Source organism: Callospermophilus lateralis, chromosome 1 (genome assembly GCF_048772815.1).
Source record: "Callospermophilus lateralis isolate mCalLat2 chromosome 1, mCalLat2.hap1, whole genome shotgun sequence".
Classification (NCBI taxonomy): Eukaryota; Metazoa; Chordata; class Mammalia; order Rodentia; family Sciuridae; genus Callospermophilus; species Callospermophilus lateralis.
Genome location: NC_135305.1, coordinates 217,206,459 through 217,225,396, shown reverse-complemented (window position 1 = coordinate 217,225,396; position 18,938 = coordinate 217,206,459). Strand labels below are relative to the sequence as shown.

Here is an 18,938-nt window from a genome sequence, read left to right as displayed (position 1 = left end):
AAGACCTTACAGATGAATTCAAACAACCTACAAAGAACATGTAGCTCAGAGCCTGGACCTTGGGAGTCTCTCAATAAGGACTGGCAATATTATGGGTATTACCCTCATCTTCATCACCATCAACACCTTCGTGACCCCTTTGGAGTGCTTAGAAAATAGTCTAAAGGGGCATATTTCCTGCTATCCTGGGTGATAGTGTATGAGGAGTATACCCAGTATGGGGGGGAAACCAAACATGGAGATATGTCTTCCACCACATACATACATACCCATATTCCTCATAAATAAAATGTGGATATTATTATTCTCACATGTGGTACCTGAAATGCATGTCTGTCTGTTGGAGTACCCTGGACCTGAGTCCTCAAATTGAAGGACTGGAGGAACAGACTATTTATTGACAATCATGACCTTGGAGGTTCAATAGGCAGAACCTGTTCAGTCCATAAAATCCCAGTATATAGGGATTGACCAAGAGGAAGAAATTAATGTGCACAAATTTTCTCAGCTTTTCCTCTACAGAAGAGGAAACTCATCTACATTATTCACTCTAATCATTTCTTTGAAGGATCATTTACTTTCTATTTCCATTGTTATTACTATACAGCTTAAAGTTCAAAAAATTACAATTTCACTGTTGTCAAGTTGACAGTTCAGTGGTATTAATTACTTCCACATTGTTCTGCAATTATCACCGTCATTCATTTCCAGAAATTTTTCATGTTCCCAAGCTGAATATTTGTATCCCTTTTAACCACTCCCATATCTCCCTCCCCAATGCCCAGATACCATTATGCCACCCTGAAACAAGACAAAAAATTAAAGGCATTAAACTACACAAATTAGGTTACTAAGGAAACAAGATTGACCAGATTACGTGTTTAATTTTGCTGCATTTTTCAACATACACTGCAGTTAGATGCCACAGATCCTGTGATCACACCAAGCTACTGCACAGCCTCCTCAGGGAGCATTTTAAGTCCTTATTCCGTAAGCTGTAGATGAAGGGGTTCAGCATGGGTGTGACCACTGTGTACATCACTGAGGCCACTGTACCCTTTCTGGGAGAATATGACACAGCTGAGCCAAGGTACACTCCAAGGGCAGTTCCATAAAATACAAAGACAACAGCCAGGTGAGACCCACAGGTGGAGAAGGCTTTGTACTTCCCACTGGAGGATGAGATCCTCAGAATAGAGAAAATAATTTTATAATAAGAGAAAAAGATCCCTGCAATGGGAACAAAACCAAATATGGCAAAAACAAAGCATTTGACAATGGTACTAGAGGAAGTTTCAGGACAGGTAAGATTAAGGAGTTGAGAAGGGTCACAGAAGAAATTGGAAATTTCTACATCCTTGAAGTAGGAAAAGTTTAAGACACTCAAGTTTTGCAGCTGGGAGTCCAAAAGGCTAATTAAAAGAGATAGCAAAACTAGGAAGCCACAGAGGCGAGAGTTCATAATGACTGAGTAGTTCAAAGGGTGGCAGATGGCCACAAAGCGGTCATAGGCCATCACAGTCAGAAGCAGATCATCCATGCATCCAAAAATGATAAAAACAGACATCTGTGTCAGGCAACCCACATAGGAGATGGTTCTGCTGTGAGTTTGGATGTTCACCAGCATCTTTGGGACCGTGGTGGAGATGAAACCAATGTCAGCCAAGGACAGGTTGGAGAGGAAGAAGTACATGGGGGTGTGGAGGTGGGAATCAGAGCTGACAGCCAGGATGATGAGCAGGTTCCCAAGCACTGTGACCAGGTACATGGACAGGAACAGTCCAAAGAGGATGGGCTGCAGGTCTGGGTCCTCTGAGAGGTTCAGGAGTTGGAATTCCGAGACACGTGTTAGATTTTGTGGCTCTATATTGCTAGGACACCTTTTGAAAAATAAGAAAGGATGGAAAGGATGCGAGAAATGAAATACATAAATTGGCACCTACATTCTATATTCTTCAAATTCAAGTATTCGTATCTAAAGTAGTCACATTTGAGGTCCACAGACCATCAGCACTACTTCTTCATTGTGAAAAATACAATATTTGTAGACTTTTTTATTATTGCTTTCTGTGTTATTTACCTATTTCAATCCACACCAACTTTCAAAATATTCAACTGACCTTATTAGAAAATGAGAAGCACTAAAGAGAACATTCTAGGATCGCAATAAAATATAGCCAACTCCCTTAAGAAAAAAATAGTAAATAGCCTCTTTGTCATAAAAAATTATTCTCAAAAAGGATATTAAGAGGCAGTGCAAACTGAGTGTGATGGTGCATACCTGTAATCCCAACATCTCAGGAGATAAGGCAGGAGAATTGTGAGTTCAAAGCCAGCCTTAGCAATTTAGTGAGATCCTAAGCAACCCAGAGAGACTGTCTCAAAAAAAAAAATAGGATGTGGCTCAGTAATTGAGTGTCCTTGAGTTCAATCACCAGTACTTTCCCCCCCAAAAAGAAAATACAAACAGTATAGTATGCCTCATTTTGTCTGAAGTCCTTAATACAAAATCCTTTGACTTACAAGGTTTAAAATACTGTGAAAGAACTGTATTATCTGATAAGTAAACTGAGGTCAGTGGTTCACAATCAGAAAACATTGTGGGCTCCTTATCTTCTATGAGTTTTATTATTCTTTGACGGTCTCACTTCTGTCCTTCGTGGATTTAACTTTGTCCTTTAAAAATCATGTAATATAAAACAAATATCCTTGTATTTGCTGGGCTTCAAATTTTGATAAATCAACTTGATTGAATGTATATCATTAATGGTGTCACTGACAACAAATTTGACATTAGAACACAAATCACCTCTCAATTATTTTTTTTAAAAAGTAATTGATAATAAATGTCTGCAGAGAGCTTAACTTCAGGGCTGGGGCTATAGCTTAATGGTAGAGCCATTGCCTCACATTTGACATTGTGAGGCAATGTCATTTGACATTGTGAGGCAATGGGTTCGATCCTCAGCATCACATAAAAATAAAGAAGAAAGAAAGAAAGATAGATAGATATTGTGTCCTTCTACAACTAAAAAAAAATAAAGTTTAACTTTGTACAGGTTTGTCTGTAAAAATTTCAAACAGTATCAGTAAAAATAAAAATAAAGGTATATAAAGTAGCCCTCTGCCCTTTTTCTTTTTCTTGATTCTTTACTCCGTCCAGCTTGCTAGTGTTGCTTCATTATTTTTCTGATTGTAATCTTTCACATTCATGGAGTATGAACCAAGGAAAGATCCAAAGCTCACAACTGAGTCCCCACCTTCTTAATTCTACTTAATAGACTTTCACATCAATCTCTCCTGATGCATGAATTGCAATCCCCTTCCTTCAGCTACATGAAGAAAACTTGGGTTCATTACATTGTCAGATCTAAGATTTAAATGGGAAAATGCAAAAGATAAGAAAACAGGAAGGAAAGAAATCACAACAGGCTGAATCATCATCTGCAAAATGGGGGTAATAATTACCTATGGTTGTTGTAAGAGAGTTTTTAAAAATAATATCCTAAATAAAGTAACTAGTGATTCTTAATATCGGTAATTAATATATTCACCTATGTATATTCCAATAATTTGATCTAAGGTTTATCAGCATCTGCAGTTGAAGATATTGCTGGTATTTTCTTATATCAAAAATACTTAGAATACTTCTTGGCACTTAAAATATGATCCATGAATTTTAACTATTCTTAATGTCAATAATATTCACCACATATATTAAAATATAAATATCTGATGATCTTGGCATCAGAACTAACATTTCATAGAAACCTTAATTCCTGCCTATGGTATTTTTGTTTTTGGTGTCTCTGCAGGATTCAATTCTCCTGCATACCTGTGCCCCAGACACAGCTATTCTCATGAATTTGGTGAGCATAATTTCATTTCAGTGGTCCATGTCATTGTTGATTTATGTATCCTTTATAAATTTTCCTAAGAATCTTTGGAACTCACCTAAAGGTCATCTATGTAGTTTGTGACAAAATGCCTAGTATCCCCAAGATGTGCTACTTTACACCAACAAGTGGTTGTAAGCCTATGTGAAGTATGTACATCTTCTTGAATGTCTTCATCTGATGTACTGAAGGATGGATATCATTTAATTTTATATCTATTATTATGAGAATTCTTTCAAAATTCTTGGGCCTCTCTTCATTTCACACAAGTGAAAAGTTCTCTATAGTATGTTGATAGGGTTATTGTTTGACTTCCACAATCATGCATGTTCCATATTATTACTATGAATCACCTACATTTGTGTTCCAATAAGAAAATAGGTTATTAAACTTGCATCTTCTTAGTATTAAAATATATCATCAAAATGTCCCTCCAGTCTGTATAGTAATATTATCTCCTTGATATCTCCCAATGAAATTTTATCTTGTATAGGAATAACATTTTCTGTTTTCTCCAGTAGAAGATGGTACCCTGGGATGGAAGTCAGGAAATCAACACTCTTAGTCTCTCATCATTGTCCTGCTGCTGTCTGCAGAATGTGTGTGAATCTCTCCCCTTCTCTGCACTCATACTGCTTAATTAGAAATAGGGAGAACAACACCCATCTCTGCAACATGTGTGGAACCTAATGGATGCCTGGAATTCAATAAACACTTGGTCCTTGTGTTTCTATTAATAAATTAAGAATTCTACCATTATAGAAGTGTTGATGTCATTGATGAATGCAACTGTGAAATGCCAACTTGGAAGGCTGTGGAACTGAAATGTGTCTCACTCCAAACAGCAGAGCAACCCTAACCCTTTGGCTTCACTCTCTTTTCCCAGTTTCCTACTCATGAAAATTTCTGCCATAGTCATTTTAAAATTTGGATGAGGTAGATCATATTCCATGAAATGAAAGAATACATGTGTCCATTACATGGATACAGCAAGATGTTATTTTAAATTTTCTCTACTTTTATGAGACCTTCCTGAAAAGTATAAAAAGTACAGACAAGAGAGCCCCATATGTGTAAAAAAATAACTTCAGATATTTTGAGAATGAAGGATTGGACAATTCAATGGCTAACAGATTTTTGATGCCTCCTCTGTACCAGGTAAAGCATAGCCCTGAGTAATCAGAATTGAGTCTTTTTTCCTCCAGATACACAACATATACTTGTAGAGGGACAAAAATAAAATGCCCCATCATGAAACTGAAAAATGACAACTTCAGGTCAAAGGATAAGTTAGTTGAATGGTATGAAAGTATCATTATAAATAAGAATAAATACAATTTGTCATTATAAATAATGACATCTAAATTTCATTTTTCCCTTTTTTATACATTCCTCATGAATTAATTTTATAAAAAGCACCTATTTTCTTTTCAATCAATACTCAACATGTTTGCATCAACTAGAAATTCTATCAGATGACAATGCTTTGTCTCAGGACACAACTTACCTATGTCACAAGAGTAAGGAGGGATGATTTTAAAATGACAAACAACCCTGAAGGAGAATGTGGTCACTATTTGGAAACTCTGCAAGAGGGGGCAAGAGAGCAATCTGTGCTGAAGTACTGTGTTCCTGCACCTGCTGTAATCATTTCATGGGAGCCTAGCTATTCTTTATGTAATGGATGCTGGCCACTGCCTTCCCTGAGATCCACCAGAAACTCCCAAAAGGAAGAGGACAGTGAGCAAGAGGTCTCCTCCTAGAGTGCCAGGAAGTGAAATGAATGACTGATGGGATTGCCAAGGGGACACCCTGCTAGGATTCTCCCAGATTTGAAGCCCATGTCTGTAATCAAGCAGCCCATTTCAGAGATTCATTCCTTTCTACCTGACAAATGAATACATTTTATATAAATGTAATACAATCTTTCATTTTCTGTAAAAATAACTGTAAAGTGGACAAGTGAAAGGATGCCCTGTAATGAAACATGCCACAAGAGCACAATTTCAGTGCCCACCCTGGCTAGTGCCATCCCTTTTCATTTGACACTACCACAGTCATTTTCGAGTGTATAGAAGGGCTGGTTTTCTAGAATAGTGGGTAAGATTTCTATGGGAAGTAGAATCAGTGTGTGTGCAAAGCAAGTTTTAAATAAGATTTCTGATCCCCACACCATAACTATAAATGAAATCATTCACAGTCCCCACAACTGAAATTTGCATATTACTGTCCTCCCATCTGCTACCAAACTGTCATTTCTGTCATCGTAATGAGAGATTCATAGTTCCAAGGTCTGTTCTTTTTCCAGGGGCTCTCTCTCCACTTACTGGGCCATGCTGCTTCTCTACTGGGTAGTGACCAAAAAGTGCTGATCTGGAGAGCCTTCCATTCTGCTGCCCAGGGAAAGTCAGGGCTCTGTCCTCAGGATTCCCATGGACACAGTGTGCTGCAGGAGCTTCCTGGTGCAGGCAGTCATAGGAGGAGAAAGAATCATGGAGCTCCCTGAACCAGAACCATCAAATCCAAGGGCTGCAGGCTCAGGCTATTTATTGACTCCTGTTTGACCTTGGAAGCTCAATATACAGAGCTCATCATTAGCCAAATTGGTCCATGGCCTCCCAATCTCTAAGGACTGCCTAACATTCACAGAGAAGGAAGAAGTGAAAATGAATATCCACAGATGTTTTGGAGCCTCCCATTACTTAGGAGATACTTGTAGGTCATACAATGTTCATGTCTATTTTTTTAAAAAATTATCTGCTTTTTTATGTTCATTTTTTATTTAGGTAAAATATACAGAACAACACACCTACCAGTTTAACCATATCCAGTGCATGCTTTGATGACATTAACTACCTTCACATTATTGTGCACAGAGCTCATAATTAGCCACCCTAATCCATGTTATCACAAAATCTAAGGACTTCACAATATGAATGGAGGAAGAGGAAGAGAAAGCACAGATGTTTTTCACTCATCCTCTACAGAAGAGGAAACGTGTGCATAATTTCTGACTTTCATTTCTTTTGATATTCATTTGATTTTTACTTCTATTTTTCTTGCGAAATTTATATATATATATGCGAAATTTATATATATATATGCGAAATTTATATATATATATATGCGAAATTTATATATATATATATATATATATATATATATATATATATATATATATATATATAAAATTGTCAAGTACATAGTTCAGTGGCATTAACTACGTTCATGTGGTCCTATAACCATCACCACCATCCATCTCCAGGATAATTTCCCAGACTGAAACTTTATATCCATTTAAAAGCCCCTCATTTCTCCCAACCCACAACAAATGCCTCTTTCCCTGAGATGTGCTGGTTTACATCAATATGTAGATTTAACTCTGTCTTTAAAGTACATTTCTCTATACTAAATGCTTTAACTGATGCACAGTATCTAAATTGATGGAGGGACATGATTTAAATTTTCAGTGTAGTATTACAACAATCCTTTAGAACTTCTAATGTCTCTCTCCATATCACACAAATGAAATTTCCATTTATATGTAAGTGGAGGATATTTATTTGACTTCCAATAACTGATGCATATTTAATTTTACTACTAAGAATATATTTGTTGTCCAAATTTTAAAAAACAGCTTTATCAACTATTTTCTCTTATTATGAAGTTATACAATTGACATATCTCTTCAGTCTGCTTAGTAATCATCCTTCCATGATAAATCACCAAGAAATTTAATCTTGAGCAACATTTCTATTTGGCTCCTAAAGACATAGCCCTTTGGGAAGTGAAAATTTTACTCTCATATCATTGACCCACTGGAAATGTTAAATCTCCCCACCACTCTGTGCTCATATGTTTAATGAAAATGGGGAGAGCACTGCCCATCTCTATAGCAGGCATGGCACCCAATGTAAGTCTGGAACTTGATAAATATTGGATCATTTTGGTATTTTCAAATAAAGAATCCCCAAAAGCACTGGAGTTTAGAGTTATGTGAATTCTAAAATATGCCTTAGTCCTATTCATGAATACACCTTTATCTTTGTGCCACATTTTCATTATATGCCCATAAATATCTCTGTCATGATCTTTGAACAAATGAATTTTAGGGGCTATGAAGCAGAATTATAGAGCCCAGGTGTCCAGTTTAACTTACTTTAGTTCTATGGAAAAGGGATGGAAATGCAAATTCAAGGCACCAAGTTTTTTGAAGATGCAGTGATTATGGTCGATGCCATGTGAAGAAATAGTGCTTCTGACATCTCCATCATACCCTGCAGCATTGACTCAGTTCCACTGCATTTCTCCTGGTTCATGACCAAGGACTGCAGGTCTGATGTCCCTCCCCTGCCAAGTTCCAATGGCAGCTCAAGTAATGTCCACAATTGGTATGAGTGCAAATTGAGACAGGATCTTCCTCATGGGAGAAGAAACAGGTATGAAGTCCACAGAATCAGAACCATCCAACTGAAATTTGGAGGCACAGGATGATTATTTACTGATACATAACTGCATGCTCAATGAACAGAGATCAAAACTATGCAAATTGGAACTAGCCAATCTAATTGTTAAGGACTTCCTAACATTAGTCAAGAAAGAAAAATAAAAATGAACATCCAAAAAAGGTTTTGGAGTCTTTCTCTACTTGGGAGCACACTGGTGTCTAGTAGTCACTGGTGTTCTTCTTTTTTAAAAAATTTAAGATCCATTATGTTCACATTTGCAATTGTGGCAAAATATACACAATGAAAATTACAATTTTGACCATTCACAGTGACATCAATTACACTCATATTATCGTAAAACTATCACCAGGTAATGTCACCAGAACTCTTTGTAAGATCAGGTGAGGCAGGCATCGACCAAAAGAGGCAGATTTAAAAAGGCCCTGAAGAGTTTTTATTTGAGACTTACTCCCAGGTGGAACTCGATCAGACCCACAGAGGGGACAGGAGAAGGATCTGAGGAGAAACCGTGTGGAAGCTCACCCAGACTGGACTTTTATGGGGCTTACAGGGAAGGGAAGGGCTTGGGACAGGAAAAGGTGTTTTTAGGGTTCCTTGTCCCATTGTAGTTGGTCAGGGGAGTTGGCTGAACTCCAGGATTGTCCAGGGGGTCCTGCTGATTGACAGGCATTAGTCCAGAGATCCCACTGATTGACAGGTGTTACTGTGGGCACCTGATTGATGTTTCTTTCCTGTGAGGGCTGCTTTGTTGTAAGTCACCACCACTGACCTAACACTCTTCATCTTCCCAAAATGACACTTCATAAACATTTTCAAAACTCCTCATCAACATTTTACCCCAACCCTGATGACCACCATTCCAGTATGAAACATAAGAAATTAAATATATTACAAAACATAATCTGACCCCAAAATCAGGATTTATAGGTCTAGATGTTATGTATTTGCTTTGCCAAACTACATATCAAATGGATGTCAGTGAACAGGAGGTTAGAATATGCTATTACAAAGCCTTTTCAGGGTGTTATTAATATCTCTGTTCCTCAGACTGTAGATAAAGGGGTTGAGCATGGGAGTGACAGCTGTGTACATCACTGAGGCCACTGCACCCTTTCTAGAAGAATGAGACACAGCAGAGCCCAGGTACACCCCAAGGCCTGTTCCATAAAATAAGAAAACAGTGGATAGGTGAGACCCACAGGTGGAGAAGGCTTTATATTCCCCACCCCAAGATGGGATGTTCAAAATAGAGGAAACAATTTTATAGTATGAGAAAAAGATCCCTGAGGACCTGAGAGGGATCACAGTAAAAAATTGCGATTTCCACACCTTTGAAGCAGGTAATCTGTAACGCAATCAAATTGTGCAGTTGGGATTCAAAGAGGCTAATCAGAAAAGACACCAAAACTAGAAAGCCACAGAGGTGAGGACTCATGATGTCTGAGTAGTGCAAGGGGTGACAGATGGCCACAAAGCGGTCATAGGCCATCACAGTCAGAAGCATGTCATCCATACAGACAAAAATGGCAAAAAGGGACATCTGCATCAGGCAGCCCATGTAGGAGTTGGCTCTGCTGTGAGTTTGGATGTTCACCAGCATCTTTGGGACCGTGGTGGAGATGAAACCAATGTCAGCCAAGGACAGGTTGGAGAGGAAGAAGTACATGGGGGTGTGGAGGTGGGAGTCAGAGCTGACAACCAGGATGATGAGCAGGTTCCCAAACACTGTGACCAGGTACATGGATGGGAACAGTCCAAAGAGGACAGACTGCAGGTCTGGATCATTTGAGAGTCCCATGAGCTGGAATTCTGAGACACATGTAAGATTGTGTTGCTCTTTAATAGTCAGATACCTTTGAAATGGAAAGAAAGTAGGAGAAAAAGGAAAGAAAGTATCAGGCTCCATTACTGTGTATATTTTTAATTCAAATATTTATGATTAAATTTTTCAGACTTGATTCATCAATATCAACATTTGTGAGAAACCTAATCTTCTTACAACATTTATTATTGTTTTCTGTATTGTTCAATTCCTTCTGTATACATGTACTTATTTTCTAAGTACCAAGATATACCCAGGGCCTCTTCAATGGTAGGAAATTGCTCTAACCTGAAGTGCATGCCCAGCACTTTGTTTTATTGTGAAACAGGGTGTCACTAAGATACTCAGGCTGATCTCCAAGTTTCTATCCTCCTGCCTCAGAGGAGATGGGAATCACAAGATTGTTCCAGTGCACCCTGCCAACCCACCTACTTTAGAGACATTCAACTGAACAATATTAGAAGACCAGGACACAAGACATAACAAGACTACAAGCACAGCAACATGCAGCCTATTCTCTAGGAAAGAAAAAGCATAAGAAATATTTTTCCCTCTTTCAAGAAGAAAAAAAATATTTAATTAAAGGGAATTAAAAAGCACATATCTTATTATATTCCAAGATAGTGGTGCGAATTCCTTTGATGCAGAATATAGTAGAATATGCATATATTACAACAAAACCAGAGAGCTGCATAATCTAATGACTAAATTAAGTTGTTTCTTCACAACCAGGACAGATTCTTATGGGTTGATTTTCTCCAAGGGTCCTAACCTGCATGATTTCCCACCTTCATGGATGGAAGTACTCAGTCATGCATTGTTTATCTTTAAAAGTCATCCAATATATTACTTCTATTCTTGGCTTAGAAAGAGTCAAATTTCAATAAATATGATTTATTTAACTGCACATTATCACTTATATCATGGACTAGATAGCTGGTATAGGTGTACACCACACTTGTCAATGATAATAGTGATATGTTAGAAGTACTTTGGAAAAGTAATACTGAATAAGAAGAGCGATGCTGGAGGAATCACAATACAAGACCTCAAATTAAACTACAGATTTGTAGTAACAAAAACAGCATGTTATTAGCATCAAAACAGGCACAAAGACCATTGGAATAGAATAGAATGCCCAGAAACAAACTGACAAAAGTTACAATCATCCTATGCTCAATATGTCCTTTAAAAGTTGCCAAAAACATACATTGAAGAAAAGATAAGCTTTTAACACATGGTACTGGGAAACCTGGACATCCATATATAGGAGAATGAAGATAGAGCTCTATCTCTCATGCACAAAAGTTAACTCAAAGAAGAGCAAAGACCTAGGAATTAGTCCAGAAATACCAAGAGTGCTAGAAGAAAGCATGGGTCAACACTCCAACACATTGATGCAGGCACCAGTTTCCTTAAGAAAATGCCTACAGTTCAAGAAACAAAACCAAGAATCAATAAGTAGGATGATTGCACATTAAAAAAAATCTGCCCAGCCAAGTAAATAATTAAAAGAGTAAAAGGAGAACCTACAGAATGGGACAAAATCTTTGCAAGCCACTGCTCTGACTGGAGATTGAAATTCAGAATATATAAAGAACTCAAAAAACTCAATACCAAAAAATAAAAATTCAACTAATAAATAGGCCAATGAAAGAAAAAAACATTACTCAAAAGAAGAAATACAAATTGCCAACAAATATATGAAAAAAATATTCAACATCTCTAGCGATCATATCATAGAAATGTAAGTCAAAACTACATTGAGATTTCATCTCACTCAAGTTGAAACAGCTATCATCAAGAATTCAAATAACAACAACAAAAAGAATAGAAATAATAACAAGTTCTGGTGAGGATGGGAGGGAAAGGTGCATTCATACATTTCTGGTGGGATTGGAACTTAGTAGAACTATTCTGGAAAGCAGTGTGGAAGTTACTCAAAAACTAGGAATGGAACTACCATATGACCCCACTATCCCACGCCTATTTATCTAAAAGAACTAAAATCATCACACTATAGTGACACAGGCACATTAATGTTTATAGCAGTGCAACTCACAATACTCAAGTTATGGAACCAGCCCTAGTTCCACAGATGAATGGATAAAGAAAATGTGATATATGTACATGGTGGAGTTTTACTCAGTCCTGAAGAACAAAGGAACCATGGCATTTGCTGGTCAGTGAATGCAACTAGGGAACATCATTCTAAACAAAATAAACCAGGCACAAAAATCAAAGGCTGAATGTGTTCTCTCATATGCAGAAGCTTGACCCCCAAAAAAGTAAAAAAAAATAAATAATAGAACCCCAGAAAAATGAAAGGGAGATCAGTGGAGTAGAGGAAGAGTACTGAGGGAAGGGAGGAGGGATGGGAAAGAGAGGTACTGCAGAAACTGACCAAATTATGCTAGGTACATATATGAATGTACCACAGTGAATTCCAATTTATGTATATCTAAGAAGGGACAATTAAAAAAAAATAAATAGAAGAAGGAACAATTTCCACAGTCTGGCTGGGCACAAAATCATGAGCCACTCACAGCCTTGTAGATTGAAACAGCAATTCTTTATTCCCCAACTCATACCGGCACTCTACATGCACATTCTAGGGAAAATCCACCAGCACTCTACACGCACGTTCTGGAAAAAATTCACACTTCCACTGGGCTCTGCATCCCAAAATACTCTCTGAATCCTGCGAGAACTCAATGGGAACTCAAGGAGCGGGCGGGCGCCTGAGGCAGCAGGATATGCCCTATTCCCAGCAGGGTCCACCTTAAACCTGGAACCGCCCTAAACCCAAGGAACGGGATAATCCCTATTCCAAGCAGGATCCTCCCTAATCCAGCAGGATCCTCCCTAAACCCGGATCCACCCTGGTCCTTGAGCAGGGTCACCTTTCTCATGCAATGTCACTGCAAATGACCTGGGTCCAAGGCAAGCCCATTTCCACAATGGAGAGTCCTTCCTGTAAGCAACATGGGGTAGGCTGACAAGGAAATTGCCATGTGTCATTCCTACTTAGCTATGGCTCTCAGCAAACAATGGAGGAAGGGGTTCAGGGAAGGGGGCAGAAGGGAAGGGATACTACTCGAGAGTGAAATGGAGAAAACTATAAGTATTCATGAATATGTCAAATGAACCCACAATTATATAAAACTATAATGCACTGGGGCTGTGGATATAACTCAGTTGGTAGAGTGCTTGCCTTGCATACACAAGGTCCTGAGTTCAATCCCCAGCAACACACACACACAAACACACACACACACACACACACACACACACATATACACACACACTATATATATATTCATATATATTTTTTCATATATCTATGTTCATATATATTTTCATTTATATATGTTCATATATATATTCATATATGTATGTTCATATATATACATTTATATATATAGTCATATGTGTATAATATTTTTAATTTTTTAAATTTTAGATAGTTTTGTTGGTATTAACCCAATAAATATCTGGTGAAGAAAATAACTCTGCATTGTTGATTGATATGATAATATTTAGTGACCTCTACTGTGCTTTACTGTTTTTCTGATCATAAGCCCTCTCATTTAAGTTGAGAACTTTAGCACCAAAGTTGTTCCCCAAAGCCCAGGTTTCAATCCAAACCATTTTTTAACAAGAAGATCTTCACATCTATCTCTTTGACACATGGATCAAAATTTTTTCTTTCACTTACATGAAGGAAACCATGTTCATTATTTTGTCAGATTTCATGATGTTTTAGTTGGGATAAAAGGCAAAAGTAGAGAAACTGTTATAAATACACATTGGCCAATATGTCATATGGAAAATAGGAATAGCAATTATCTAGCTCAAAGAGTTGGTGTAATAATTTTTTAATTATTAAATTTCTTAATTCATGTTTCTCCATCTCATGTGTTGGTATATTTACCTGTGTGAATTTTGAAATACTTAAATATCTTGACATCATACCAAAACCAATTTCATCAGAATCTCTCCCTGTGAAGTTCTTGGTGGGCATTTCTTAAATCAGCATTGAGAACTGCTGTCTTAGAACATATCCTGGCTTATAGAAATTGTGCAATTACATCACATGTTGTTTCTGTGAATAAAATTATCAATTTGAAAATATAAATACTTAGTCATATTATTTATACTACTAAAAGTTCATCAAGATTTGAACTATCACCTGTGAAATTTGCCCTATTGGTGTCTCTGCATGATTCCACTCTCCCGCCAGCTCTCACCCAAAGGCAGCTACGGTCATGAATGGAGCGGCGGATGGTTTTGCTATGCATGTTTCCATGTCAGAATAGATTTGTTAAAAATCTATAAATGATTTTCTTAACATACCTCAAAAGTACCTAAAGTTCATGGTCATAGTGCAGAACACAATACCTCTTGCCCCTGGAAGTGTACTACTTGACATCAAGTTATATCTTTAAGCCTCTCTGTGAAGTACATATTTCCATTTCTAATGCTTTACCTGATTTACAGCATGACCTGAAGGAAGGTCAAGGTAGGTTTATTAGTATGAAATCCAAAAATTCTTGTACCTGTCTCCATTTTACACAGTGAGAATTGCAATTGAATATATGGGTGGGGGATAATTCTTTGGCTTCCACAACTGATGCCTGTTCAATTATATTACTATAACTCAGGTACATGTATCACCCCAACAAAAATATCAGTCATTGTAGTATGCATCTACTCAGTGTTAATGTAGAACATCAAAAATATCCCTGGGTACATCTAGTAATAATCCTTCCCAGATAACTAATGCAGGAATTTAATATTGAATTGGGTTATTATTTCCATTTGATTCCTATAAAACAATGTGGCACTGATGCCTCTACAAAGATCATGCAGATGAATTCCAACAATCTACATGGAAAACAAAACTATGCAGTCAGCATCAGGAAGCTCTGCATAATCCTTCATAGTGTTACAGTTACCAGCTTCCTCCTGCCCACCTTCTGCATCACTTTCATAAGCATTTTGAGGCACTTAGGAAATTGTTTTAAGGGATGCATTTCCTGCTGTCATGGATGAGAGTTTATGGGAAGAAAAAACAATAGGGGAGAACATCAAAACATTGAGTGAAGTTTCCAGGACCCTCCCGCAACCAGGGTATGCACTCACAGTCCTCCTAGCTGAAATTTACACATTGGTGTCCTCCCATCTGGCAACCCAAACTTGTGGTTGTCCTGATGAGAAGACAAGGTTCTCATGGGCCTTTCTCCATCCAGGTCTATCTTAGCACTTACTGGTTTATGCTGCATCTCTGCTGGGTCATGGCCATTTAGTGCACATCTAATGTCTCCCCAATGCCTGGTGCTCAGTGAGCATCAGCTCCATCCCCAGGATTGATATTAAGGGAGTCTTAGATAGGAGCTTCCTCATGCAGACAGCCATGGTAGGAGGAGACACTGGTGTGGAGCCCACTAGATCTGAAGCATCACTGAGGGGCTGGAGGCACTGGCTGATTATTGATTATATGACCATGGAGGCTCAATGCACAGAGTTCATAATTAGTGAAATTTCTAAGGTTTTCAATCCCCAAGGAGTTCATGATATTAATGGAAGAAGCAGAGAAGGGCAAAACAAATGTCCACAAATGTATTTCAGCTCATCTTCTATTGAAGAGGAAGCTCATGTGTATAATTAATATCTTTCATTAATTTTTTTCTAAAGATTTATTTGTTTTTTATTTACCTATTTCATTATCATGAATATTCAATTTCAAACAGTTTACATTTTTTACCATTGTCAAGTGCAGAGCTCAGTATTATTGATTACTTTCACCCCATCCTCCAACTTTCTCCATCATCCATCTCCTGAAATATTTTGCATTTTTTAAAAAACTCCCATTCCTCTTTCCCCAACACTGGCTACCACCATTCTACCATGAACTTAATGAGAAATGTGATAACCCAGCCTAATTCCATCTTAAGATTGGGAGTCATCTCATCACAAAGTCATGAAAGTTAATTTCTGTTTTACTATAAATTACTATGATTTTTAAACTTGTTTTGAATTCCTGCTTGCACTCTGAATTCACGCATGCTTGCTTTTTCCTGACCAGACAACAACCCTCTTTAAAACCTCAGTAGCACCTCATAAATTCTGATGTTGGGATCCAAATTTATTCCATACCTTAAAATGTTAAGCCATGTAGATCATTAACCTACTATCAGCCTTTGTATTATGCTTGTCAAAATCCTGTTATCTGTAAGTTCTCAAGACAACCCCCTTTGAAACTTTTTCTGCTATAACACCTTGTTCCTGGAAAGCTGGGGTGCTGGTCTCTAGCCCATGCTAGGGGAGACAGTTGCTGATTAGCTCTCTTTGTGTATACAAATACAAGCTTGCTTTAATTTGATTTAAAATTGGAGTTGGTGAGGACTGGAGAAGATGGCGGCAAATAGAGTGCATCATCCCCGTGTTCCGCATCACTGCGCAGGTGAATAACAAGTTAGAATGACCAAAAGCTATCTTGTTAGGAATTTCCAGCAAAATTGGGGTGCACCAAAACCTAGAGGAAGAATTTCCATCACCGAGGACAGGTTACTGGGTCTCAACCACGAGTGAACTGTGTGACCAGAGATCCAGGCTGATTGATCCACCATCTTGGAGAGCTGACATCACCATTGCCAGTTTCCGACAGATCGCAGCAATAGAACAGGTGTGTGTGATTCAGACAATCTCCCATACAGCGGGGAATTTGCATAAAATCCCTCCCCAGCTTTCTGGGGGAGGGATTATCAGAGTGAGCGTGAATAGAGGCGTGGGAGAAGGTAAAGGCACCTGACCTCCAACTCCCCCTCCCATCAGTGGTGAAAACAAAACCTGTCTTGCCAGCTCTAGGGGAGTGGCACGCGGAAGGAATCAAACAATAAGGTGCCGGTTCCCAATAGCCATGCTCCGCACCCAGCAAACTGCAGGCCCAGAGTATAGTTTGAACTGCCAAGAGGCATCACACTGGGGAAGGCCTGGCTAGCAGGAGAAGCCAGGGGACTAGAGGCCAGGAATAGACCCAAGCTAACGGAAGGGACAGCACCACCTACTGGAAGTGAAGAAAATAGAAGCCTAACAGTGCCTTTTTTTCTTCTTCTTCTCTCATTTTTTTAATTCTTTAATTTTTTAATTTCATTTTTTATTTTAATTATTTTTTAATTGTAATTTTTTTAATTGTAATTTTTATATTACTGTATTTTATTATTATTTTTATCATTTCTTTTTCTTTTCTATTTTTTTCTCTTTCTTTCTTCTCTCCCTCTCTTTCTTGGTTTGTGTCCTTACCTTTTCACCATCTTTCCTCTTAAGCATGAACACCCAGATTACATATAATTTACTAAATGCAAATAGATGAATATTACTAATAGGTCTATAGTCTGCCTAAGCCCTTAACTACCCCCAAGAATTCCTGTCTATTCTCTTGTTAATATCCGCCCTCATTTGAACAACCCCCCAAAGAAGCTAACATATACTAACCTCCATACCATCAAATCGCCTGACCTTAACATAAAATCCTAAGTCCAAACCTCAATTCTCTATATGCCATCAAAATCTGAAGGCCTTTAATGAAACTAATGAATTTACCTTAAATCACAATTAAATCCAACATCTCTAAACATTGTCTCCTAACACAAAGAAGAGATAGTGGAACTATAAAAACCAAAACAAATTTAAAGGAGAAAACAGAAACACAGCAGTCAAACAGAGTTGGAAACTAACTTGAACACCATGAAAAAAAAACAAGAGAAAAAAGGATTACAAACAACGCAGGACAACTTAAATACACAGGAGAACCTAGAGGCATCAGGAAAATGGACAGAGAAAGAATTCAAGGCATACCTAACTCAGATGAAACGGAATCTTAGAGAAGACATTAGACAGCAAGTTCAAACAATGAAAGTATTAAATGAACTCACACTTCATCTCAAAACCCCAGAAAAGGAAGAGCAAAACAACAGCAAATGTAGTAGAAGACAAGAAATAATTAAAATCAGAGTGGAAATCAATGAAATTGAAACAAAAAAAAACATTGAAAAAATTGATAAAACTAAAAGTTGGTTCTTTGAAAAAATAAATAAGATTGACAGACCCTTAGCCATGCTAATGAAGAGAAAAAGAGAGAGAACTCAAATTACTAACATATGGGATAAAAAAGGCAATATCACAACGGACACTACAGAAATACAGAAGATAATTAGAAATTATTTTGAAACCCTATATTCCAATAAAATAGAAGATAGCGAAGATATCGATAAATTTCTTAAGTCATTTGACTTGCCCAGATTGAGTCAGGAAGATACACACAATTTAAACAGACCAATAACAAAGGAGGAAATAGAAGAAGCCATCAAAAGACTACCAACCAAGAAAAGCCCTGGACCAGATGGATATACAGCAGAGTTTTACAAAACCTTCAATGAAGAATTATTACCAATACTTTTCAAGTTATTTCAAGAAATAGAAAAAGAAGGAGCTCTTCCAAATTCATTCTATGAGGCCAATATCACCCTGATCCCAAAACCAGACAAAGACACTTCAAAGAAAGAAAACTACAGACCAGTATCTCTAATGAACTTAAATGCAAAAATCCTCAATAAAATCCTGGCGAATCAAATACAAAAGCATATCAAAAAAATTGTGCACCATGATCAAGTAGGATTCATCCCTGGGATGCAAGGTTGGTCCAATATACGGAAATCAATAAATGTTATTCACCACATCAATAGACTT

General features: G+C 37.6%; 1 protein-coding gene across 1 annotated transcript; it reads right to left on the bottom strand.

The window, feature by feature from the left end:
• Positions 1-937: 937 nt before the first annotated feature.
• Positions 938-17,503, bottom strand: LOC143400767 (olfactory receptor 7E178-like). The gene is made up of 5 exons (XM_077110279.1): positions 17,493-17,503; positions 9,695-10,218; positions 8,056-8,062; positions 6,224-6,398; positions 938-1,939 (listed from the first exon to the last, which is right to left on the bottom strand). Exons 1-5 carry the CDS (start codon positions 17,501-17,503, stop codon positions 938-940), a joined length of 1,719 nt encoding a protein of 572 aa, XP_076966394.1.
• Positions 17,504-18,938: the final 1,435 nt, after the last annotated feature.